Genomic DNA, 26102 nt, shown 5'->3' with positions numbered 1-26102 from the left:
TGTACCGACTGTATACCGCGGCAAGATTTAATTTGCGAACTATCGTACAGATGAACTTTGCCAGCAGACGGATGATGCCAGGGATATTTGCAATTTAATATCTATTGAATTATTTCCAAAAAAAACTAGAATAACCGTATTTCTTTTCGTTTAATAATGTTATAGACCTTTTATCCAATTGAATCAATTGCAGCTAAGGGTGGCTTCAGCAAACTAACCATTATTTCGAGATATTTGCCTCGCTCGAATAGTAATTTCGTCAATGTTTAGACTGCCGCGCAATTGGACAAATTTTAGATAGTTTGAATTGCTGATCTTTGACAGGTTTCGAAAATTTAGTTTTTTGAGAAATGTGAGTCATCGATGGTCTGGTCAGATTATGTTGGTAACTTTTGACACTTGTTCGTGAAAAGTTTCGGTACTTTGAAATTTGTATTTCTATCTGCATTATGCACAAACCACGTGATGTCAGCTCGAGCAATTTTTAATTACATGTCTAACAAGATTGCCAAAAGAATGTATATAGACATATTTTGCACTAGGTTTTGAAGATAATGTAAGAAAGGGACAGGTAGTCAACCCAAATTTGTTTAACAACGAGAATGTCGTTATTAACAAATTAATTTACAATTCTATGATATTATTGATTATCAATGCACTTAAGAAACGGCGGAAGATCAAAAGCAATTAACGCAGAGTGTATACGTGAAAAGCATAGACATATATCTGAAAAGATCAGTAAACTAAATCATGAAAGTCCCATCGGCATACATCGTAACACAAAAAAAATATATAATTACATAGAAATCTGTGTTAACAGCAAAAATAAAGATAAAAATACAGAAGGAATATTTCTTTATCACGATTTTATTTGAAATATCTATTATTTCTAGTTTACTTTTTATGAGTTTATATTTACAGACGATGAAGTGATAAATTATAGTACATGTATTGTTTCTAACAAGTTTCTTTTCTTTTAACAAATAAATGCTCTAAACTAACGGCTTCCTTAAAAATTACAGATAAATTCTAAATTTTGGACTTGAAGGTCTCGCAGTTCTTTTCTCTCGAGATTCAGTGATATACAAAATACCTTTAGGTTTCTACGACTTTTTTTTTTTTCTTAATCACACCATATTTTGTCACTCACTGAATTTTCCATACTTTTAGTTTGCAACGGCGATGTAATGAATAGAAAGCCGAAATGCGATTTTTTCTTCAAAGGCAATTGTAAATTAAAAGTAAGTGGTACGTAATTGATCGATTAGAATGGGGAGAAAAAAAGGAAAAATCAAATATAAAATGATTATAGAAATACCACAAATTTCTATACGGTTTGTAGCAGAATTTACATAATTGATTTATAACAGTCTTAGTTGTCTTTCTTCGCCGTTCAATTATTTTGTTCATTGTTTATTTATACATAACTGAAATCACACGTCAATGAAGTTGAAATCTTTTTACCTCACACTTACAGTAAAGTGCAATAATTATATATTAAAAACATTGTCTTGAAATTTAAATAAAGCTATAGCATTGAAACAATAAATTATAATTCTCTTCTAGTACTGTATATAAACTTTGTTTTTTTCCTGTTTGCAACACGCGTGCTCGCGAAAAACAAAGTAGTGTAAAAGAAATGTATTGTATCCTGCTTATTGTGAAATCCATCACATATATATCGGTTGCTAGGTTATTAAACAAATGTTCAGAGTCACACTAACGCGGTATATAACAGATTGGGAGGGGCAGGGGGGGGGGGCGAAGTTTAAATCGACGACGCGGAAGATCGTCCAACGAAGCCAGTCCGTTATTCGTTCTCTTTTTTTATCTTCTTGTATTTCTAGTCTTTCATTCCAAAATGGCAAATAGAATCTTTCAAGTCACGCGCTCGATTAGATACAATTTATATAAATAATAAAATATACCATTTTTGCCGTAACAGGATAGTCGTATTTCTTTTACTAAGCAAATTTATTATTTTATTCTGCTTCCTTATATTTGACAGATATAGAATTCAGGCGCGAGAATAATCCGTGCGCGTGAATTTAATACCGTAGCGTTTATATTTATATGTACATGTATACGTCTCGAAATATACATATTTAGAGCTTTTTACAATTTCTTTAGCGAACCTCAGAAACTGTCAGTAGACGTTTAATAGGCATTATACATGCCGTTGTCTCAATCATCTAATCATTGTTTGCAAAAGTCTATAGTTTCTTTTTTTTTTTCTTGCGTGTGACAAGTCACTCATATAGGTATAGCTTCTCTTCCTTGTCAAGCGAACTCTCGTGATCTCTCTTTCTATTTATTTTTCCTGTATTATCTAGGGTAGTGCTGCACGGAAAACTTTTAATACGGTTTCTTCAATAAAAATTTTTTTTTTCATCCGAGGTGGGTTTATTTAATAAATACTGCATAGCTTTTTGAGGAAGACTACGTTTTCATCTATTAATCATGATACTATTATAACAGCTTTAAGAGGAAATGTAACAGCTTAATTAAATAAATTGACACTTTGGGATATGATTAGTTAAATCCGACTTCAATAGGCAATCAAATCCAAACTATATCGTGTAACAAAATTGATGTTTCATTGAAGTAAAATAAATAAAAAATTAAAAATCATAATTTATAAATAACATGTGACTTTATTTATTAATATCTTTTAAATGACCGAAACAAAAAAAAAAGAAAAATACAGCGCAACGCTGACTTGAAAAAAGATGCTTGAGTACCAGCAGCATTATTATTATGTTGAAGAAACCGTTGCGGTAAATCTACGTGTATAAATAATGTCGCATTTTCGCACAAAGGCGAATCAGCGTTAGATGTATGCCAGTGTGGCATCTTCTTCTATCAGATTACATATGTAATAACTAGGAACTTGATGAGGTTTTGGCCGTTGATATTTTAAATCTATCTATCGAGGCATGATAAACTCGATTTAAAACTAATGAAATAGATTGATCACCATCAGTCAGTTTTCATCAAAGAAAAAAATAAGCGCAAAAAGTTTAGCCGAATATTCAGAAAATACCTTCCAAACTAGATATGATTTAAACAATCAACCGCCTGACCTCTGCATCATTCGTATTTTTTGTCTGTCAATCGTTTATTTACACTCTCGTCATAGTGGGATTCCAAACCATCGTAAAAGAGAGAAAAGTAACGCCGTGTGTGTATCTACTCTCTCCCCTTCTCTCTTGTAGGTCATGTTTTCTTTCGAACCCTTGCAACGCCGCTTGCAGCGGTTACTTTTTTCCCTATTTTTAAGGGCAAAAAATCGTTTAACGTGCGTTAAGTTTGCACCTTCCGAAAAAAAAAATTTAGAAGGCGGAGTGATAGTAATCGTAGGTTGGCCAGTATGGCTGTAGCCAGTCCTAGCTGGTGCGCTGTCGTTTCTTCGCCGAGTGCTCCTCGTTCGAGTGAGCTGGCTGCGGTTGAGCAGGTATACCCATGTTTCGATTCTTTAGCATGTATTTCAATTGCGGCATGTACTGCATTATCTGGCGTACCTGGATCAACGGTAACTCCTCGTTTAACGAAGTGCATTTCCCATTTTTCATCAGCATCTCCATTTGTAGTCTACGAGAATACAGAAGACAGAGATATTGAAACTAAATCAATGATTTATTCATTTTATTTCTATTAAATCTCGAAAAGGTCAACGCGATTAGAATACCCCTGATGCTGCTCAACTCACTCTGAACCTAATTCGTTGTGATCGATTATTCAGAAGCTAATGTTATTCATTTACAAATTAATGGTTAACGAACGTTGTAATCATTAACAATATAATCCATGCATTTATGACGATTTTTCGAGATATTTCCTATGCTGAATCCGAGTGCGAATATTATTATTCACTATTCCATAAATAATTCAGTATAAAATAATACCTACAAACCCTTTTCATAAGATCAATATTCACATACCTGTTGCCTTGGTAAAGCTCAACCATGAGTACATCGCTCAAGACTTGCCGGCAACTTTCGATGTCGCATGAAGGGAAAAACTGCGCCACAAAATCGGGCAATGTCATCAGTAGCTCGGAGTAAATGTAAGGTTTGAAATTGATGCACGGCACCAATTTATCCTCTACCAATGCTTTCTGCACTTGGTAAGGTTGCACTTGACAATTAACCGACAATTGCGAAGGATGTGTGTCGGCTATTGGAATTAAAGGTTTTCGACCTCTCGAATCCCTAAAACACACAAGACACACAAACAAACCAATTTACAACGTAACTTTCACCCCGTTCTATGCCGATATTCCTTTTTCTTTTTAGAAACAAACAAGCAAACAAACAAACAAACAAACATCAACAAAGTCACAACAAAATGACAACAGCAAGAAACCGTTTTTTTAAAATTCTTAAATGTATTTTATTGATTACAAAAACAAATAATCTCGTCAATGTTGAATTATTTTTACACAAATTGCGCTAAATTACAACATAGTGTCATTTTTCCGTGTATTACAACAGAAAATGTTCGCCTCGCAACGGTTTTACAAAACAAAAAGAGAAAAAAACAAAAAGAGAAAAAAACAAAAAGAGAAAAAAACAAAGAGAGAGAGAGAGAGAGAGAGAGAGAGAGAGAGAGAGAGAGAGAGAGAGAGAGAGAGAGAGAGAGAGAGAGAGAGAGAGAGAGAGAGAGAGCGAGAGAGAGAAATAAAGGTGAAATGTATAAGAGTATGCCTAAATTTTGCAAATGTGCTAAATTTACAAACAAAGAAGAACTACGTGAACTTATACAAACTAAAAAAAGTAGGTAAAAGTTTTACAAGAAATAACGCAGCAGCATCTGTGTGTTTGTGTCTCACCTATTGTTATTGCTGCTGCCGTTAACGGGTATGAGCGGTGGTGGATACTTAGTGTGACTGTTGCTATGTGCAGCAGCTGGATGACTGGTACTCAGTACCGGTGACGTATGCCTCTGTGCATGACTCATCAGCGACGCTGCCGATGTTGGCTGTGGTAACAATGCTTGCACTTGTTCCGCGCTTAGACCTAACATCTGAGGATAAGTGCTTGCCGTCGCTGGATTTGGTACGCCGAGGCTCGGTGATGTATACGTTGTCGATACCCTGCAATGAAGGAAATGTACAACTTCTTTAATGCAGAACTGTCGCGCACGAATTTGGCACATATCAATGTTTTTAGCGTTATTGATTGGTTTTATGCGTGTACATGTACACTTGGGGATAAAATTGTATAAACGAATGATTCAAGCATAAATCAAACAAGCTATGTGTTGTAATTTATTTATTTTCAGAAATCAATGGAAAAGACTAAAGATGAGTCTCCTAAATAAAAGTATGACAAAATATGGTATATGTGTATCTATGCCACGTTTTCATGCAAAACATTCTATTTATTTGCCTACATAAATGTTAGTAGAAATTAAATTCGAAGATGATAAAACTATATTGTCTTTATAAATGAAAACAGAGTGGTAGTTGAGTGTTGGAAAAAATTATTTTTATTTTCAAAATGCTTCTCATGCTGTTTCCTGTTTGTTCTATTGTAGATATAACGTAATATATATATATATATATATATATATATATATATATATATATATATATAAAGTGAATATTACACATAATATTGGGGACTCACCAGTCATCCTTCCCATAGGTTGGATAACTATATTAAAAAATACAATATTGTATGTACAAGGTACAAAAATGAATAGTAGGACAACTAGACAATTTACAACTTTACTTCATGAACCTATTAGTGCAAAAGTGATATTAAATATAAGCAAGGAATAGACAAATAAACTTCACTACAAATGATGCTCGTATGTTTGTTGTATTAAAATCTCAACACATATAACAGTAATTATTATTGTAAATTTGAATTAGAAATGCACCTAATTTTCAGAATAAATAACATTATTTGGCCATTCAATTTTGTTTTCAAAGAATGAGAAAAGTTCATTTTAGTATTATCACATCATTCAATGTTTATCTGTCTATTCTCCATAATGGTTATTGTATACTACTTTGTACAAATGCTATAGATGGCTGAAAATGAATGCGATAAATAGTACAAAAAACTGATTATCTATACAAAATGTAACAAGAATGATAAAAAAACAAGCTACAAAGATAATCTTACCCTAGATTAGGTTGACTGGAATGCGCAGTTGCTCTAATGAGAGGAGGAGGTACAGCTGGCTGCATAGTTGTATTTGAATATACTGGGTACTGTTGTGGAGTTTCAGTTCTACTCCTTGAAGATGGTCTATTATAACTTTTATTACTAACAGCTAATTGCTAAAATATAAAAATCATTTGTTATTTCAATAGTTATACTCTAATAAATAACATGTTAACATTTTCAGTATCCATTCTTACATTGTGCATATTCAAGTTAGTTGGTGTCATTCTAATGATAGAATTAGCCTGTGAGACAAGTGGATTCGGAAATGTAGGCTGTCCACCCACTAGTCCAGACCATCCATTTACCGTCGCTTGAACATTCATCATTGGCTGAGAAACTTGGTTATTCCTAATAGTGGATGCGACAGAAGGCGCAGAGTGAACTGGATGAGTAGTAACAACTGGCCTCTGACTGACTCTCTGCAGTGTAGACGCAGGTAAATTACGCTGTGGCAACATATTTTGCAATGCTGCACCCCTTGCATTCATGGAATTCTTTGACACATTGTTCTGCACTGATTTTGTAACCGGAGGTGCAGGAGGTTGTTTTGTCCAACCACCACCACTACCACTACCTTTGTTAGTCACTAACAATTGAGAGTCCATCACTTTGCTGGGCCAATAGTCCTCAAAGCCCGTACCAGGAGGAAAGTAACTCTTAATGTCATTCAAACTGATCACCGAACACGTTTCACTCGCAAACAGTTCATTCCTTATACCCTGTACCTTGCAGCAGAACTTTAAGTACGACAGGTCCCAGCCCTCCAACTTTTCTGCTTTGAGCTTGAGATTGTCCGTTTCACCTTCAAAATAGAAGAGGGGAACAAACTTGAGGCCACTTTTGATAGTATATGGAACTACAGACTCCTTGTTGATTCTTATGAATCCACACTTGTCTGGTTTGTTATGCCCAACAAGAGCATTCTGATTAGATGCTGAGGTCAGCTTTGTGTAACACACATCCAGAAACGTATAGAATTCCTTGGCATCCACTAGCCTGACAACCAGGTCCTTGCAAGTGAATTGTTCTCGGCCAAACTGATTCTCACAGTGCTTCATGTTGATCTCATTTAAGAGTTTACTCTCAGCCTCAGTAATGTAGTAACTCCTAATGCATGTGCAACTGTAGATATCAGAGTGAAGGTAACTGAGGTACTTATTGAGCAGTTTGGACTCCAGAATCCTGACTGCGCAGTACTTTTCACTGGCCCTGAATATGTAAGGTATGTGATTGTCAACAAAGCTTGTCCATCCAAAGCGTCCTCTTTGGCTTTCATCATCTAATGCGACTTTGCCCTCTAACTGAGGTTTTGGAGAGGCTGGATCTGTCACTGGCTTCTTGCTGTTGTTGAAATAGCCTAATAGTCCAGACAGCTGCTGATTGTACCCTGGCGGCCTTGGTGGCATAACAGAAGTAACTACTGCTGCCTGGGCTGCAGCTGTACCCATTTTCGCCTTGTTTGCTTCCACCATTTTGGCAGCCAATTCCCTGATTTCTGCTTCATCTGGACGTTCTTGCTTCACTGGTACTTTGTTCAGTGCTTCTGAAATATCAAAATAGAAGTATTCGATCAGTCGTAACTCAAAAATTTCAATTCTCAAGGATCTCTAATGAATGATTAGAAACACCAAGGTTACTTTCAATGTTATTCAATGTATTTTTATTGTCGAATTACCATTAAACTAAACATAAAAATATTTACAAATTTTGAACTGCACTATAAATGACGTGAGAACCCTGTCATTATAAAATTTTCAGTTCGTATGTAGCTTCATCCTTCAGGTATACCTAACGTCAATGAGCATCCTCCGTGAGAGTTAGCATCGCAGTGAGCCTCGACAAGTGTCTCTCTCTCTCTCTCTCTCTTTCTCTCTCTCTCTCACTCCGTCGCTTAAGTATATGGAGGTAAAACGTACCGTCATCCGTAACGTACATCGGGACAGCGTTAATTGTATGCGTTTGTTGCAGCAGCTCCACGACGACGGCAACGGCGGCGAAAGTTTACTCCGTGGTTGTTTACCGCGAGGAGGTCCCGCACTCTATGTACGTTCCTCTCTTTCCCTCAACAGCAGCAATGCGCGTGTATGTGTGCGTATAAGGAAGTGTGATATATATTGATACGTCGACTAAGTGTACGCGTGTCTAAAGAGCAGGGTGACTCGCGCACTAGGATATATGAAAAATGAAAAGCATCTTCGAGAGAACCACACCTCCTCGCTTGTGGTTTTAGGTTAGAAAGGTTGAGTGGCAAACGTTAATAGCAGCGACCCGGACGGCGCGTCGCCGAGGACTGGGGGCGCCACGCGCGTTCTCGCGACGACCGAGAGCGGCGCCGAGGAGCAGTACTGGCTTGTATATGTGTATACATGCATGTGTCTGCGTGGCTGTACGGCTACGTTAGTATTGCGCACTATATAGCGCTGTCTCACTTCGCGAGAAAGCGCGAGAGAGACGACTAGTACCTCTCATAGGTACACTGTTGTACCACTTTTTTACGGGCTTTCCTTTTTACAATGTCATTTGCTCTCTGGCTTCTTTTTATTTTTTTTTTTTTGCACGCACGCTTTCGTGTTTATCCGACGACCGGTAGCATTTTTTACATTTTGAATTTTCTGAGAGTGTGTTCGCTTGTTAGGTTGAATGACTTCAAGTTTTTTTTTAATTACATTGGTCTGCATCAAGAAAAAAAATCTTGTTCGATTATGACTCATAACTGGTAACCTAATTTCCCTGGAATTCGTGATATCCGCTAGTCTAGTATGCTCATTTGCGTTGGAGAATGTCGATTGTTCCAAAAATTAAAATTATAAAAAAACATGCTACGAAATAAACTAAATAATTGTGAAATGGGACAGCAACTTTTTAAAGAAATTATATTTTTAGTAGAAGTTTTTCACATGAATTTGGTGAATTAATTTGAATTAAAAATTAAATTAATTTACTAAAAGTAAATTTAAAAGTGTCAACAGTTTGTTTACAAAATTTTAATCGCATGCTTAGTGTTAAATTTTTAAAGGGTATGGACTTTATATGGGCTGTTTTTTCAATCTTTTAAATCTAAAATGTAAAAATGTAGCATGAATATATATAAGATATTATATATATTCATATATTTATAACGTTTTTAATTAAATTCAATTTCGAGTACGACTACAGTAACAATAAATATTTGCTTCATACAAAATACAACTCTTTCAGTTTTTCAGCTTTTTAAAGCCCCAAGCAAAAGCTTTCTGCCTTATTTGTTTTCGCCTCTCGGTAACGTGAGTAAAAATCGATTTTTCAATTTGTTTGCATTTGTTCATGATGACTCAGTTGACTCGGTTACCAACAACGATGTTTCGTCAATCAATTGGAATACAATTAAAACGCGCGATAAGTATCATTTTAAATAATATTGATATATCAGACCTTTTGCTGATTAAATTGCAAAAATTAAAAGCAGTATATCTCAAAGAAAAATGTAAAAAGGGCCACAAGCAAATGTATTCTAAAATATAAAAAAAACCATACCATTACGACCCCAAAAAAAAGCAAAATGTTTATCGATTCAGCAAGCGATCATTGCTGCATCGCGTGGACCACAGCGCACAGAACGCAGCTGCATCGGCATACACTTTGTACGTATACATGCAGAGAGACGAGAGGCTAAAGACGGTCCAGGTTTCCGTGTGCGCTTGCGAACGAGAGATCCCTACATGCGCGCCCCCGCGACGCGACAACGTCGCACGGTCGATATGCTCTTTCAGGCAAAGTGCCAAGATTGGCAAACGTTTCCAGGGATATATAGATATAAACCGTTGCTTGCACACCGCACTCTCGTATCCCCCACCACAGGGCAATGGAATGTGTCGAGTGGCGGGGGAAACGCAAGTTAGTGGTGGGAGAACCAAAGCTGCGCAGAACCCGGCCAGTCCAGCCTACCACTGCGCAATCCTGTACTGGGACGATACACACATACAAGACGAATGGGTACTGGACCTACCTACACCACGATAAGCTTATTATTTTAAAGTTGATTTACGAGCGTGCGCGACGTTGCCGAATCTACAGGCACGGTTTTTCACACATATACTCGATGGAACCACTGTTTTTTTTTATTTTTTGGGCGTAATCTCGTATTGATGAGTTGTCTTTTGTATCGTGTAGTTGATTTATCGAACTAGCTACCACGGGTTAGAGATCTTCGTTGTACCTAAATTGGGTTGTACCACGTGATCTACCATGTTATTTGGGTAGCTTCTAAACAATTCTACAATTCAATATTAAATCTGATTTTGTAATGAAGAACTTGTCCCCTCACTAACGTTATTATTTCAACTCATCAATGTTATTTAGAAAATTATATACAAATTCTTATTAACTTAAAATATTAAAGTTATTATCCACTTTACTTGGTAACTGAGGTGGTAAGGAAAATGGTTATATAGTACAATAAAATTACAATAAAATAAAATTACTTATCAACAATAATTAACCTTCAATATTGAAACCATTACATACAGTTTCAAGATACTTTTGTTGTTGGTTTCTGTTCCACGTGGCTTTGTGAGTCTTTGCGCATGCGCAGTACTTAAGTGGTAGGGATAACGCTTCTTGAGTAAGACAAAATGGCAACGTTCGAGCTACGCTCGGGAAAAAGTTATAAGTAAATAGTTGTACATGATAGTTTGCAACATTTCTTTTTTTTTTCGAAACAAATTATATCAAATGCTTAATTTAACGAATTTAGTCATAATTCTGCGCAATGCACTTAGCATACCATAATTTATCTATCCTTGAAATCCCAGTTTGTCATACATTATTTTTGCTTTAACTCGCAATTATTATTAGCATTGAAGAAGGCTTACGTAACCTCAAAGGAATATTCCACAACATTAACAATAACACTATCTACATGCACCGACGCCTTTATCTTTATATCCCGATGCACGCTGGCGACAGCCAATACGCGCATCAAAGAGGAAGCTAAAGTGCAGTTTAAACAAAGGAAAAAACGATAAGAAATTAAAAAAACTAGCAGTTGGAAGAACTAAAACGAAATTTTTTTATCACAACATGCATGGGGTCCTTTCTCAATACCATGCATAGTTCGCGAATATGCGAAATGGCCGTCACAAGAGCTGCAGCTGGCATGTTTTCTCTCTTTCTCTCTGTATCTCCTCAGCTGCACGACTCACACGCACAAATGCATACATGTACATACATACACAAACACCAATTGACCAAACTGCTATTCGGCAATTCTCGTGTATCTTCGTAAACTACCTCTTTTGTTACATCACATTCCACCTCCTTCCTTTGCTTCGGAAGCATCAGCGCCAGTACGGGCATTGGCTCTTATACACACGCAGTTTCTGTTCGGTACTGGCGCTGATTTGTACCGGGCCGCACGCAACTTACCGAGCTCGACGAACGCGAGATTGTCGTTCTTCTAAGTAGTGGTGGCTGCGTGTGAGAGCAATACAGACACGCACTTACCAGCTAACGCGCTGCTTTTTTAGTCTGTATTATATATAAGAGGCGAACCTGCGCATTTTATTAGATTAGGAACCGAACTGATCAATTATTCATGTTTTCATATGAGCGCTTGCCGCTGTATTTAAATTTTGTCTTGCAGTTCAATATAGATAGACGATTATTGAATGATATCATCTTTATCCGTTTACCGTTTAGTTTCTTTACTACGTCAGTTACTTATAGTAACGTGCTAAAATATAAAGTAACTTAAAATGACTTAGCACATATTTAATTTGATGCTAAGTTAGGTGGAAAATTTTTTATAAATTGAAATTGTTTATTCATATTTCCGCAAAAATATAATTTATAAGCGGAAGCCAATATTTTATAGAGCGGTAAAAATGTTTAAAAATAAAACAGTTACGAAAATCTATCCGCCATTTTGTATTCTTAAAATAACAGTTTATGACACAATAACGAGTCACGTGACTGTCAAGCATGCGCAATAGCGATGCCAGTATTTTCTTTCTATAAGCTTGTTCTCAGAATTGGATTTTATTTTTGAGAACTGTGTATCAACATTTCAAAATAAGTAAAAATTCTTACATGGGATAAAAAAATTCATATCAGATTATTGTTCAAGAAAGTATAATGCTATTACGGATAATCAAATGATACTACTTAAGTGGTCTAGTTGATAAAAAATGATAGTATAATAAAATCGACCAGTGTCTATTCCATATTTATGTGCAAACAAATATCTATCAATAATACATTGTTCATTTCACTTATATCTCGATTTACTACAAGGTATAAATAAAATAAAGTTTAAAAAAATGAAAATGTGTATTTTTATACACATTTATAATTCTTAATAATTTTCATTTGGCTTAAAATAAAAAATACACATTATCGAATTTTTTAGTATTAATAAGGCAGTATTATGCAATCTCACTTGAGCGCGTTGATCGAATGCGATATCTTCTCAGTCATTGTAAAAGAAATATATTTATAGAATTACAACGATATTACATGGAAAAAAAAAGTAAATCTGAATTAGTTCAATAGTATCGTAAGAAAAAAAAGCATCCACCCGTACAACTAAGAGCTAAGCGCTGTTCGTATTTGAAAAAATGCATTCACTACAGACATACCACTGAGTGGGCAACGTGCTGTACTGACAGCGTGCGGCGCACGCGGGCTGCATCTCGAGAGCGGCGACTGCTAATCGAAAACAGACCGATGTACATCAAACGTGTGTACAACTCAACGCGTGAAAAGCGCGCGCAAACCGAAATAGGGTTTAGTTGCATAGAAAAAACCTTCCACAATTGTTTCGCTTTAATTGAATGAAGTCAATACTGTGATTATTTTACAGTATAAAAATACTTTGAGTAGTGATTGAATATTATTAAATAAAAAAAAATGAACGAATATATTTTGATAAAAATAAAGTTGATTTATTACAAAAGTACTAAAAATTTAAATAGTGTCTGAAGACGATATAAATGAGAGAATAAATTATCCAAAGATAAAAAACTTTAGAGAGAGAGAGAGAGAGAGATGAGATTTCATCGAGGCATAACCTCAAAGGTCAAAGATCTAGCTTACCCTTATCGATGCGTGCCTCTACTATTTGCACTTCTTCGTCGAGGTTGTCCCCCATCTTCTCGCTGTTCTGGACATCCATGCACATAATTTCTCACGGTAAGGACGTCGTTGTCAAAAAAAGCTCCACTTTTTTTGGAATAAAAAAACGAATAAAAAAACGTCTTCCGTTGGAACTTTTCAATGACACGCTATATAACTTCCCAAACTAAAGTCAACTGCTTTGAACTTGAGAAATAAACAAAACACCGTCGTAGCGAGCGCGCGCAAGTATTAACACGCGCCCGGCAATTTTCTTTTAATCATTTTTTTATCTACACATTCAAGAAAACACAAAAAAAACATACACATATGTCAGTCCTTGTAACCTATAAAAGTTGCAATTTCATACGTAAAATACCGTTGAAAGCTACAACACCTGACGTGTGTATCGCATAGCGGCGGTTATGACAAAACTTAGCTGAGAAAACGCCGCGCGCACAAGCAGCCGACTGATGTTCGATGATGGTGAGCGTGTAAGCGTGGATGGAACGTTGCCACCTCTCCTCTGCTGCCCGCCGCGCTCCCCGCATGGCTCTACCAATGTAAACCGAGAGCGCTTTCTCTCTCCCCCCACTAGATAGCTAAAACTTACACAACTAAGCTCAGCCGCCATTTAGCCGTTGACATCCGATTGACTGGTGGGGGGTACTGGCGAAGCTATAAACGAGGTGGTAGGGGCTGCCAGTTCTTTGTGTGCACAGATCACGTGGCGGGACCGCTGGCATTTGGTGGGGGAAGAGCGCATACTCTCTAACGGGAGTGGAAAATTTCCACAAGGCCGAGCCTGCGAAGTCTGAGCATGTGTGCACATGTGTGTGCACATACAAGGAAAGCTACGTTAGGTTAGGTCGTTCGCTCGCTAAAGAGCGAGAGAGAGAGAATGCTGTCTGATCTATCTTTCTCTGTCTATGCTATGTATAGAAAAAGCGTACCGGAAGTCGCTGTCGTGAGAGTGATTAATTGCCTTGGGCGTAGGCACGGCCATTACGTGGCGACCGCGACCCTAGCGCTACCACAAATCATGAGGGACGCCAAGGAACTACTGAACAAAGAACATAAAGTTGCTTTTCTGGCTTTTTGAGCTTTACGTTATTTTTTACTTAACGAATTGTTTTAGAAATTTGTGTGCATATATGTTACCTTTGCAAATTCTAAGCGGTTATAAAATGGAAAGTAGGTTAAACCTTTAGAGATTAAAAAAATGAATATGTGTAAAAGGCATTTTTCATTTTTTTCAATTTTCATTATTAGCTTAAAATTAAAAATTACAACATTATCGAATTTTTCAGATTAGTGAGGCTAAAATAATGTTTGCCCGTGACTGCGCATGCGCTGAACTTGATTAGGTAATATACATAGCTGAGCGATTTAACCTATCATCCTTGTTAGGCATCAACTTTTGATATACTTCATATTAATAGTCGTGCTCATTTTTTACTATTATTAAAACGAAGTTGAACTTAATTTTATGGATTGTAAATTTTCATCATTGTGTAGTTCATGCATTAACATTTTTAATGTTTTATTAACCTATTCATAACCTTAAAAATTTCTTTAAAGGACAAAATCAATGAGACGAGACAAATGTATAATACACGCATATATATATAACAGGATAATTTTTCAACAGCAGAACTTTCCATATTTTCTTAGTTACTATGCTTAACTTATCTTATTTGATTTATTGTTCTTGTTTTATTTATTTCTTAATTTTTGTTCATTTAAGAATTGGTGACGAAACATTCGCAATGATTACCAATTTGATTCTGGTTAATCAAAACTTTCGTTTTAATTAATCAGAAATTGTCGTTTTTTGTTGGATATTTTTTGATGATTAAGACTACCAAAAAAATGCAATATAACTTTTTTTCCAATTATTAAACAATTATCGTTAACCTAATTGTTGTTTACTGGATTTTGCAATAAAATTGAAACCAAAAATAAACTAGATAATTTTGCGATGTTTAAGGATAAAAAAATAAATGAAAATGAAATCATTTAAATAAAGTTCCAATACAAGCGAATAGAAAACTATTTGCTCTGTTGAATTACATGCATGTGTAATGTATATGGATATTTATTATTGTTATGTAATTAATGTTACTCTGGTTGAGTAAATAAAAAATTATGAAACGCACTTTGGCGTTGCGTAAGATCATCGTGACGTCAGTGGTTAAAATGTATTAATTCAGATTAAATGTAGTTCTACTGTTTTTCGGTGGGAGTTATGTGCGTTTCCCCTACTCTCTTATTCGGTTTTCCTCTCGAACCACAGTACCCCCGTCACGCCCAAGTGGAATTATAGCGGCTTTTTATAGACATTTTTTAGAAGCTGATAAGAAATTAAAACTTATGCACAGTCTTAATTATCTGTATAGTCAACAAAATATTTTTAGTGTTATGTAAGAGGAAGAAACATGTTACTTGTATAAAATTTTTATAATGTAGGTTTCGTTTCCAAAATGAGAAAAAGACAGGAAGATAATGGTAAACTTTCGAGGACGTAAAGCAAAGAAAAATCCAGATTTGTACAAATATTTATTAAACTAAATAAAAATAAGACGTCTTGAAGGTCAAGCAAAGTTATTGTAATGCACATTGTTCTTGGATTTGGTACTCTGGAGCGCGCTGCACATTTTTTTCCATATCACGAGTAATTAAGAGAGCCTTTGTACTTTCTGCCTCCTTCATCCACTTGTGTATCTGCACAGTAATATAATACATATCATATTTTAAATAACATTCTTGATTATTTTTTAATTAAAAAAACTAATCAAAGCTTTAATTAATCGATAAACTTGTCTTTAAAATTTGTCTTAGTAATAATTTCATTATACTTTCATCTCATACCAAAATAATTTTTGCAATAGAAAAAAAAAACAGAAAATTTCTACTTCCTCTTATAAATTTTACGAATAATTTGTAAAGTGAATTTTACTTATTCTAATTGCAAAAAGAAACAAGATCTACTGCTTCTTTCTCCTGCTTTCTTCTTTCTCGTCTACTCATTAAACATTTCCATGGGAAAGAATCAGATGGAAGGAGAAGGGTAGCTTAGTTATAAAGATTACCTGTTTGGAAAGTAGTTCGCGTCTGCGGCTAGGAGGTTCTTTGCCAAGCAGCGGTACCAAAATCTTCAGGCACGATTGAAACTTTTCGAGAGCGAGATTATAGTTGCTTTCGGCCAGGTATTGCTCCGCCACCTCCCCTATCTCAAGAGCATCTGCCATACCCCCGGTACTCCTGCTTAGCACACCTGCAGTTGACCAGATATTGTTTATTTTTTACCTTTAGGCTCTATTGTTAATATGAGGATGAAATACTACTGAGGTTTTCTATAATTTAAAAAGATTCTTTTGTTTATAAAAAGACAACAGTAAAGTTTCTTCTGTTTATATAAAATCTCTTTCTGTAGTAATTATTTTTTAGTAAATATTTATGTAAATTCGATATGTTCGAAATTTGTGGCATTAGGAATACATAATTTTATTGGTATAGTAATATAAAAAAACTTTGAAAAAAGGAAGAAGTGACGCCGAACTGTTTACTTTGTATATATGTATATATAAATTTACAATCAATCGTGTGCGTAAGAACGTAAAGAGTAATGTAAAAAGCTATTACGCTGTACATGTCTGGAAAATACAATAATAATAGTAATAATAATATAAAAAGCTTTGAATGTATAATGATTTGTGTTATTTTATTTTATGAAAAGTTAACTTTGAAAATAAATGCATAATCGTTCACTTTGAATTTGTAAATTGGAAAATCTAAAAAACACGTATCAAAATGTCATGTTTCTAAAAAAATTTAAGTTTTCATTTAGAATAGAAGAATTAATCAAAAACGCGACGTAGTTTGTAAAAAAGATATCTTAGCGGAAAACTTTTTTTGCATCAGTGAAATATAAAACGAAAAACTAGAAGCGAAAAATCATAAGTTGAAGCTGACGACAGCTGAAGAAAGATCTTTTGGCATGCGATTATAAAGTTTACACACACAACCACGTATTTAAGCGAAAAAAAACAATTGATGTACTAACATAATTCCTGAAAGTTGACAGCGTCATGGCGCTCCAGGGAGTCACACTTCGATTGTTTGCAAGGTTCCGCACCTACCATTGCATCCTGGTTGTTTTTCTCGGGATCTGCACAAGTTAGGTCCTTTAACTCTTCCGCACGCCTTATGTACTCGTTCACACTCAATCTCAACGCCTCTTTTTTCTGTAAATCAGACTCATCTGCGCGACAGACGAACGCTATTAATTTGTAAAGTATAGCTGATTTGGGTTTATATCGACGAAACGATTATTTGTATAGAAATATAGGTTGAGGTCTTTCTTTGCTAAACCACGTTTTTATATTGAAGATCTTCTTTTCAATCTACAGACAGAATCAATGTTATTCTTTCAACGGTCATCAAGAAAAGATAATAAAAAGTCTGGTGCAGATCAGTTCGCGAAATATCAATTAAGCAAATGGGCGATTTCAAGTTTCTCCTACTTTTGTAATTAATTACTTCGCGATCTATGAGCGTTTTCAAAGTAAACCAATCATATGCTAATCAAATGCGGAAAATTCCTTTATTATCTTCATAAAAGATCGTATCGTTGCACGAAAATTCCAAGATAAGATAGTGTATCCAAGAATCGAATTGCATACTTCCTCAAAATAACGTTCTGATCAAACATTAATTAGATAATCGTTAAAATGAGATTCGATTCTTGCAGATTGCAATGGAACAAACAAACGAAAAATAACCAATACATTACTGAAAATTTCGTACAACGCGAACTTTTTCAATCTTGCATTACTGCAAAAATTGTTACAGTCCAATTTCATTAAACAAATGCTTGTTAATATTAACGGAATTGAGAGTATGAAAGCGCCCAATTAGTAAAGTACACGTAGTGACAGTTTGACGAGGTGGAGCTTTTTTCAACGAAATCCCATCATCCGGATAAATCAATATTTAAAAAATCAACTAACAAAAACCGGGTACACGCCAATTAAAGTTTTCGTATCAGATTAAACAACTAAAAATACGTATCAATATTCCAACTGAATTATACTAAGATAGAACGGGAAAAGAGATTTAAACATGTTAATTATAAATATCGCTTCTTGTCGATCAATATTTGAAATATAATATTTTTTTTTCAAAGCAGTCGACTACAGTTAATCATTCAATGTATGATGATTAATTATGTATGCCGCTAAATTGCTGGAATTGTGCTTGGAAATACGACCAAATTAGCAAAAAAATTAATAAAAACGTACGTCTGCTTCCACCTGTGGAAATAGACGTAAACAAGAAAGGTATACGGCTTGGAATTCAATATCTTAGAAAAAGGTCGGCAACCTTTTGAAAATAATATATACATAATGCAATAGTCGATGAAGAATTTACTGAAAATATTTCTGTTTCAAAGTTCCATGCAAAAAGTACCGGCTGGATCAATTTCGCATTTTAAAAAGTAGCCATCAAAAAACAGCCAAGAAGTATACACGTAGATATTTACCAAACAAAAAGTAGAAAAGGGTTAAAACTCACTAGTCAAGATAGGAATGAAATAACGAAGCGCCTCGCAGTAGAGATGATAAGCCTCCCTATGGCATCCCTCATTGTCAGTATTCACAGCTTTATGTATAAGAGTCACAGCCTTATCGAAGTTCTCTTTAGTGGGTGCATGTTCGAGGTCGAGGAAGTCGTGCGTGAAGAATTCGTCGAATGTAAGTCGCTCTTTGGGGTCGTGCTTCAACAGCCTTAGCAGCAGATCCTTGCACTCCGTCGATATGTGACAGCTTTTCGGCAACTACGCTAGATCAAAAGCAACCTCACGTTCTTTATCAACTTTATCATTGAAAATCTAAATTCACGCCGATTACTCGCATTGAATTTATTAAGCAAAATAAACTCAATCGTTCTGGCAGAATAAAATATTCAATATTTGTTGACGCACATAAAAACATTACATAAAATGAGAATAGACGCAGAGCTACTCAAAAGTCAGGTGTTACTGCTTCGAGTGTTAGAGTTGAACTGAACTGCAATTATAAATATAACTGCAGCTAGACGCATCCTTTCGCAGAGAAATCCCGAAAATATATTTATTGCTACATTAAAACACATTGGTCATCAATCAGCGTCGAACGGTCAACGAGCAAAAGGTGTTATAGCCTGAGCTGGGTTATCTCTTAGAGCAATACCCAAAATACAATAAAAATACAGCAACCCGTGCTCGACCACGCATTTCTCAACAGTTCATTTCTTATTAACTTTTGCAATAAATGTGGATACCCGTTAAATAAAATACTAAAACACAGTTAATTATATTTTTGTTGGTCTCTCTACTTGTTAAAATAAAAATAATGTTACAATTGTGTTACTTATTACGTACACATCATTAAATGTATGTTTTTAATAAATATTCTGAAATTAGACCTTTCCGATGTAATTCATATTAAGAAATAAGAAATTTTAAATCCATGCATAAAATATAATACCATCGGCGCACGATGCATTTGTATGTAATGGGTTACATATTTATGAAACAACCAGATGTCAAATAAATAATTCTCGTAAATAAGTGTAAATGTAGACATAGATCAGCTCCGAATTGCGAGAAATATTGAATTAATTATGAAAAATATTGAAGTAAAATGAAATTTATGTTCCCTAAAGTTTCAAGTTTCAGAAGAATCAATATATATTTAGCGAAGAGAATACATGCACTAATAATCGTGTATGAATTCGCTTAAAATTTCTCTTTTCGTGATCGTGTGTAAAAAAATAGTTTCCTAATTCGTAAAAATAATAATAATAATAATAATAATAAGTACAAAGAACGATTTTTCACGTTCAATTTTCGATAACGAGTTTCTTAGCGGAGAAAGGTTTAGAACATTTTAGTTTTAGTTGACTTAAAACGAAAAATTTTTTGTTTACTTTTTAATAACTACATACTCAAAAATTATCTTCTTAGTGTCTGTAATGTCGCGTAATATTAGCTAAATTATTATCAATTATTTATAGCACGTATGTTTAACATTAATGATTAAAATAAAAATTTAAATCACGTTACGAAACATAATAAGAGTAAGTTCAAAAAATAAAATATATCATTGAAATTTGAATCAAACCAAACGCTATACCTAATTAACAAGATAAAACTATAATTAATCACCTCAATCGGCCTCATACTCTTGATCTTTTCGGCGAGTTCGGGAAAGCTATTGCTAGAATAAGGTGCTTTGCCAAAAAGACACTCGTACATGATGACACCAACGCTCCAGAGGTCGACGCGGGCGTCGTACTTGTGACGTAGTAGAATCTCCGGCGCCATGTACAATGGTGAACCTCTTATTGAGAACTTCGTTTCAGAGATGCTGAGGTATTGCGCAAAACCAAAATCTGTAACGGATAAAGCGTCTAGACGTTATTGATATATTCCTTTTACAGGAGTTGCAGCCATGATTGAAAGTTATTCAATTGCGATTGTCTTTTATAAAGAGAATGTACAATTTTTAAAGATACTTTATATCTATTCTTCAAAAGAACAATTCTTATTAGAAACAATGTTTTTTTAATTTATGATGGATAATGGGTCAAATAATGCATTTTTTTAATTTGACACGTCGTTTTTCCTTCTTATAAAAATTATTTATTCGCTTGTAAAAATCTCATTTAATATATAATTGTCTACAGTTTATTGATTTACAACTAATAAACATTTATAACATTTTATATTTATGACTTAATAAAATATGCCTGATTTTCAAAAATCAAAATCCATTTCTTCATCGAAATCTCGTAAAATAACATTGTATACTTGAAATATTATGCAAAACCAAATATCCCAGCAATAAGGAAACTACCCTCTTATTTTCCCTGCGTATATAGAATCGTAATCGGATTCCTCGCATATTCCTCAGAAATAACTCACCCAATTATGCAGGCAAGAATATAAAGGAAATAACAACGCACCGGCAATTTTAAGGACAAGCACAGGTCTCTTGACAAGCAGCAAATTCTGCGGCTTAAGGTCCATATGACAGACGTTATGGTCGCGCAGATACCTGAGCGCAAGAGCGAGTTGCTGTAGGAACTTGCGGCAAACATGCTCTGCAAGCTTATGCTTGCGCTTTATGAAGTTGGACAAGTCCCCGCCATTGCAATACTCCATCACTATGTAAATGTGACTGCAGATAAATTCGCAAAAATTATTCATTACTATCAGGTTTGAAAGAATTGGATATCTATTGTCTTTATTTTTCTGTAGATGGAATGTTCGCTATGTAATATTTTTTACATTTTTATTCTCATTCATTAAACGAACGTAAGTTCTGCACAAAATTGCAATGAGATAATTCAGTAAAATAAAATTAACTATAATATTAGACTAAACTGTATAATTGAGATTTAACAGTAGGCGGTTGAGAGTGCGTACGGAAAAATTTGGAACATGTGAATGTCATCAATTGATAAAGGCGTATTTGGTAAAGTATTCCATGCTCGTGTCATTTTACACGTGATAGTGTCATGTAAGTAGGTTTACAGAGAGAAAGACTGGTTTATTTAGTTTGCTGGTTGATGACAATATGACAGTTTTAGGTTCGGAACGAATAGGTTAAATAGATAGAAAAAGTTGAAAGTTTGTTAGAAAACCCTGAAAACAATTTGTGTTAGATTCGAAACAAATTTAATACATGATAGACAGTATTAAAACCAATGTTATAGTTACTAACATATTCGCGAAGACTATAAGATGGAATGTCAACGCAATGTTAAACTAACGTACAAAAATTCTAGCCAAACTTTCGAGATGTCGGCGTTAGTTTGCACAATTAATATGGCCGCCAACTCTGATTACGTGACCATAAAGACCTTCAAATAATTTCTAGTTAGAATTGAATATTAATTAAATATAATTAATTGAAATAAAATTAATTGAATATTAAATTAAATGGTGAGTCTCCGGAAACGTAGACTAGCGCGCCATCTTGGAAAAGTAGGGTAGGAATTTGTGTATATTTTTCATAGCTCTGTATATTTTTTAATGCGGACGTCCTCGTCTAAAGCTCCAAACGATCGCAGATTGTCAAAAACAGAGTCCAAATTAAATTCTCAAATATTTTTCTACGCTGATGATGTTGAAATCTTTCGGGTTAGTGGAGCAAGTGAGAGGATTATTTAAAATTTTTTTGTCTACAGCGCGTAAAATGCGTCTTGAAACCCGGATGTCAGGTTTCACAACACGCACTTTACGCGCTATAGGCAAAAAAATAGTATATTAACCACGGGAGTGAAAATGGCAAGCCCCTAGCACATATTTAACACCCTCGGCTTCGCCTCGAGTGTCAATTTACGCGTGCTATGGACATGTCAATACTTTCACTCCCTTGATTAATAATGTATAATTATAAAGTTATCGTGCAATTTTGAATAAAATCCTTAGATTTTACTCAAGGTATCTTAAGGTTCTGGCGCGATATTACGTAATCCTGATATTTAAAGTCTGTCAATCATCGCAGTTTGTAGGTTATATATCTGAATAGATTGTGTTGACCGAATTCTAATTTTTCAATAATGTTTTGAGTGCATGGATGCCAAATCTGACAGCAATAAAGCAAATGGGGCATGACAAGAAACTTCAACAAGTAGATCATTGAGTTGATGTTATTGAAGTCGCAAGTGTATCGTTTGATGAAACCTGCAGAATATTATTGTTGTGAGAAACTGCAGATTAAATACGTGGTGCAAAAGTAAATCGAGATTCAAATAGTACACCTACATCTTTAACCAGAAAGGCTCTATAAATGTACTCAGTACATGTAATCGAGCAATTATATAATAATAGTTACAATGCCGTAGAAAAAGTAATCACGTAGCACGTATTTGAACAAAGTGAAAGGCAATGGTTAAGTAGTCACGTTGAGCTATGGTGTTTAAATCACATTGTAAGTTAGCAGAAGCGTAATTTGAGTCTCTCTTAGTGAATATCTTGAGATCATCAGAATATAAAAGTATTTGAGGATATGAGATCAAAGGAACAAGATCATTTATAAAAATGCACAACGAAATATGGTTCAAGTGTGACCTGTGGGTCACGTCGGACACCACAACAGAAAACTCCCAACGTTTCGGGAAGTAACCGTTTCTAAATTAATACCATTAAGAATCTCTGAAATCGGTCGCTCTAAGGCAGGACATAATCGTTTTATAAAATAGCAATCTCAAAGTAAAGTAGTTGAAATGTCGATGACCGATAAGCGCTTATCTAATACCTCACTAGGTTTCAAAGTTCGACAAACGGTAGCCATTGAATACGGAGCTAGAGTACTAGGAGAACAGATTAGCAGACTCGGTAAAAATATAGCTAGTGGCTAAGCGAGAACGTAGGAAGGTATTTGAAGAAATGCTTGCGTCCTTTCAATCATTTTCAAAAGACCGGACTGACTGGATTTTTTTCAACGAATTTAATTTACTCTTTGTACTTCAGTTTAGATTCTTAAATGCATAAGGCATTAAATACAATATTTTATACAATAATAAAAAATATGCTACTAGCAACAGTATGCTAATATTTGATTAAAAATGTCATTTTGAAATAGTCTCAAATTATTATTAAATTACTTGAAAATATTACAGAAATAGTATCGACAGAAAACGGAAGAACTTTGAAATAAAATTTATTATATATCACTTTTTGTCATTTGTTTACAGATATATTAGCGGTCTGACAATAAATATGAGTAAAGAATAAATCTAAAAACTCACCCCTCATCCCAAAAAAAATCGCGCATCTCAACGATGTGCTCGTGCTTGAGTATCTTGAGCAAATTGATCTCGGTAATGAGATTTTCGATCGCTGACTTTGAAAGGGTCGACTTGTCGACGCATTTAATCGCCACCACTTCACGTGAGCCATCCTGTAAATGTACCTTCTTTTAAATTGAATTCAATATACTGCAATTCGTTTTCAATGGCTTTAAAAGGCACGTTTTTTTTTCCTTAAATGAATGTTCAATGACGAAAAAAATTTATAAAAATAAGACCAATGAATAAATATTTGAACGAGAAAATTGGATAACCATACGATATAATGAATTTAACATTTTTTGTTCAATATCGGCTTTATAAAAATTAATGTATATTCGAAAAAGTTGTAATCGGTTTATTGAATTATTCTCGCATTTAATCTTTATTTTCAAATTCCGATTAGTCTACATTATGCAGACGAGATTATATCAATTACGAATACCTATTCTTTCTATCTTGATTAACTTCCAATTCATATTCCGATTAATTTTATTCCATTTATATGAATAATTAAACACCACCAAAGAATATTGTATTTTTATCACCGAGGCTTAATCTATACATAAAAATATGAAAAGAGGCCATATACCCTAATATTTCCTTCTAAGCAAAGTTTATTATTTTTATAATTGAAAATATAATTGATCGAAACTTTTCAATTCCAGTTTAGCCCCGTAACTTTCGGTCAGTATATATATATCTACATGAAAATTCGAAAATTTCAAGCATAAATAATCTTTTCATTGTGCTATATGAATTACTTATTTATATGTATTTATTGCATTTAGTTGTAATACGGTGAAACTAATTAATTCCTATTATCGACGCCACAAAAGAAAAAAATATTCATTCAGTCAACTCATATTCTCCAAAATACATACCGCGCCGTGATAATTTCTAACCTCCATACATCTGTAATTGTACAGTCACCGTATGCACATGTAAACCATTAAACCCCGAGTAATAACAAAATCAACCGTCAGTCAAAATTGTTATTCTAATCAACTAAATGTTAAAAACATCTTACTTTTTTGAAGGCTTTGTACACAGTAGAATAACTACCAGCTCCTATTTTCTCGAGGATACTATAGTCCTTTACGCTAGGCAAGTTCATTTTTGCCCTGAGCCTTACGACCACACACTCACACACATAACTTTCACGCCATTGCGCTATTTTTAATAACGTCGGTTTAATCCATCAATGACAATTGAATTTTGATTTAATGAAACAATTACGATAGTGCTGTATTTGACAGTGTCGTACTGAGCGAGTAGATACATACGAAGAACACATGCGCGCGCACAATATGCGTGCGAGGGATATATATCATCATGCTATCCTTGTCTCTAGAACGCAACTCAGTGGCGTCGGACATTCGAATTTTCGTGCGATTTATTATTTTTCTTTTCATTGTTTATATATTTTGATTTTGTTTTAAAAAATATCTGCGCTATGGCAATCATTTCCTAAGAAGTTGAAATATTCACTTGAATTTTTCAACCCCTTGGTAATTGAATTTTCTTTTCCTACATTTGCACAAGTAGGACAATCAGCGAAAAATCCATGCTAGTCGATTTGCATTCATTGCTTCCTTTGAAAAACAGCTACGTTTAAATAAAGAACAAATAAAAACATAGAACTTGTTAGATAATATCGGCTAACATTTTCCGGTGGAGATAAAAAACAAAAATTGATCCATCCTTCGACCTATTTATTTACGTCTGAAAGGTTGCAATGTAGCAATGTCCTCACTTCCGAAATAGAAATTACTTAATTGATTGTAGTTGAATTGAAACCGTTAAAATGAATTAGTCAATAATAAGACGATTGAAACATTTTAAACGTCTATTATTGAAATTTTGATAAATTATATGATTTATTATAATGAAATTCTGAATAAACAAGTAATGTTAAATACCCTCATCGTTTATTTTCCATTCCCTTTACCAAACAATGTGAATGAATAAGCTGTTTGCAATAAATAGGAA

The 26102-nt window shown here is 34.5% G+C and overlaps 2 protein-coding genes across 4 annotated transcripts; both read right to left on the bottom strand.

The window, feature by feature from the left end:
* Positions 1-860: 860 nt before the first annotated feature.
* Positions 861-13740, bottom strand: LOC131666128 (uncharacterized). 3 transcript variants are annotated; one of them, XM_058938530.1, is made up of 7 exons: positions 13666-13681; positions 13251-13561; positions 6374-7722; positions 6135-6292; positions 4832-5095; positions 3942-4211; positions 861-3591 (listed from the first exon to the last, which is right to left on the bottom strand). In XM_058938530.1, the coding sequence occupies exons 2-7, from the start codon at positions 13333-13335 to the stop codon at positions 3387-3389; spliced, it is 2331 nt and encodes a 776-aa protein (XP_058794513.1). In that variant the 5' UTR covers positions 13336-13561; positions 13666-13681; the 3' UTR covers positions 861-3386. The 3 variants fall into 3 exon arrangements, with proteins under 3 accessions (XP_058794513.1, XP_058794515.1, XP_058794514.1); XM_058938532.1 differs by having other exon boundaries at positions 13251-13740; XM_058938531.1 differs by lacking the exons at positions 13251-13561; positions 13666-13681 and adding an exon at positions 8096-8481.
* Positions 13741-15835: 2095 nt separating this feature from the next.
* LOC131666098 (serine/threonine-protein kinase ULK3) lies at positions 15836-25368 on the bottom strand. Its single transcript, XM_058938479.1, has 8 exons — positions 25141-25368; positions 24072-24223; positions 21279-21493; positions 20479-20705; positions 18846-19107; positions 17335-17532; positions 16361-16545; positions 15836-15992 (listed from the first exon to the last, which is right to left on the bottom strand). The coding sequence occupies exons 1-8, from the start codon at positions 25225-25227 to the stop codon at positions 15873-15875; spliced, it is 1446 nt and encodes a 481-aa protein (XP_058794462.1). The 5' UTR covers positions 25228-25368; the 3' UTR covers positions 15836-15872.
* Between the last annotated feature and the right edge of the window lie 734 nt (positions 25369-26102).

Source organism: Phymastichus coffea, unplaced genomic scaffold (genome assembly GCF_024137745.1).
Source record: "Phymastichus coffea isolate CEN01 unplaced genomic scaffold, Cenicafe_Pcof_1.1 PCOF00056, whole genome shotgun sequence".
In the NCBI taxonomy this organism is placed as follows: Eukaryota; Metazoa; Arthropoda; class Insecta; order Hymenoptera; family Eulophidae; genus Phymastichus; species Phymastichus coffea.
The sequence above is the reverse complement of the archived record's forward strand: the minus strand, read 5'-3'. Positions and strand labels throughout refer to the sequence as shown.

Bases quoted from the DNA above. Each gene is read 5' to 3' on its own strand.
- LOC131666098 (XM_058938479.1), bottom strand. From the start codon at position 25,227: ATGAACTTGCCTAGCGTAAAGGACTATAGTATCCTCGAGAAAATAGGA. The intron at 21,494-24,071 runs GTGAGTTTTTAG...ATTTATCTGCAG, and splicing joins GATTTTTTTTGGGATGAGGG to TCACATTTACATAGTGATGG. The intron at 16,546-17,334 runs GTTAGTACATCA...GGTCAACTGCAG, and splicing joins TGTCAACTTTCAGGAATTAT to GTGTGCTAAGCAGGAGTACC.
- LOC131666128 (XM_058938532.1), bottom strand. From the start codon at position 13,335: ATGTGCATGGATGTCCAGAACAGCGAGAAGATGGGGGACAACCTCGAC. The intron at 5,096-6,134 runs GTAAGATTATCT...CCTTCATTGCAG, and splicing joins TCCAGTCAACCTAATCTAGG to GGTATCGACAACGTATACAT. The intron at 3,592-3,941 runs GTATGTGAATAT...GTATTCTCGTAG, and splicing joins GAGCTTTACCAAGGCAACAG to ACTACAAATGGAGATGCTGA.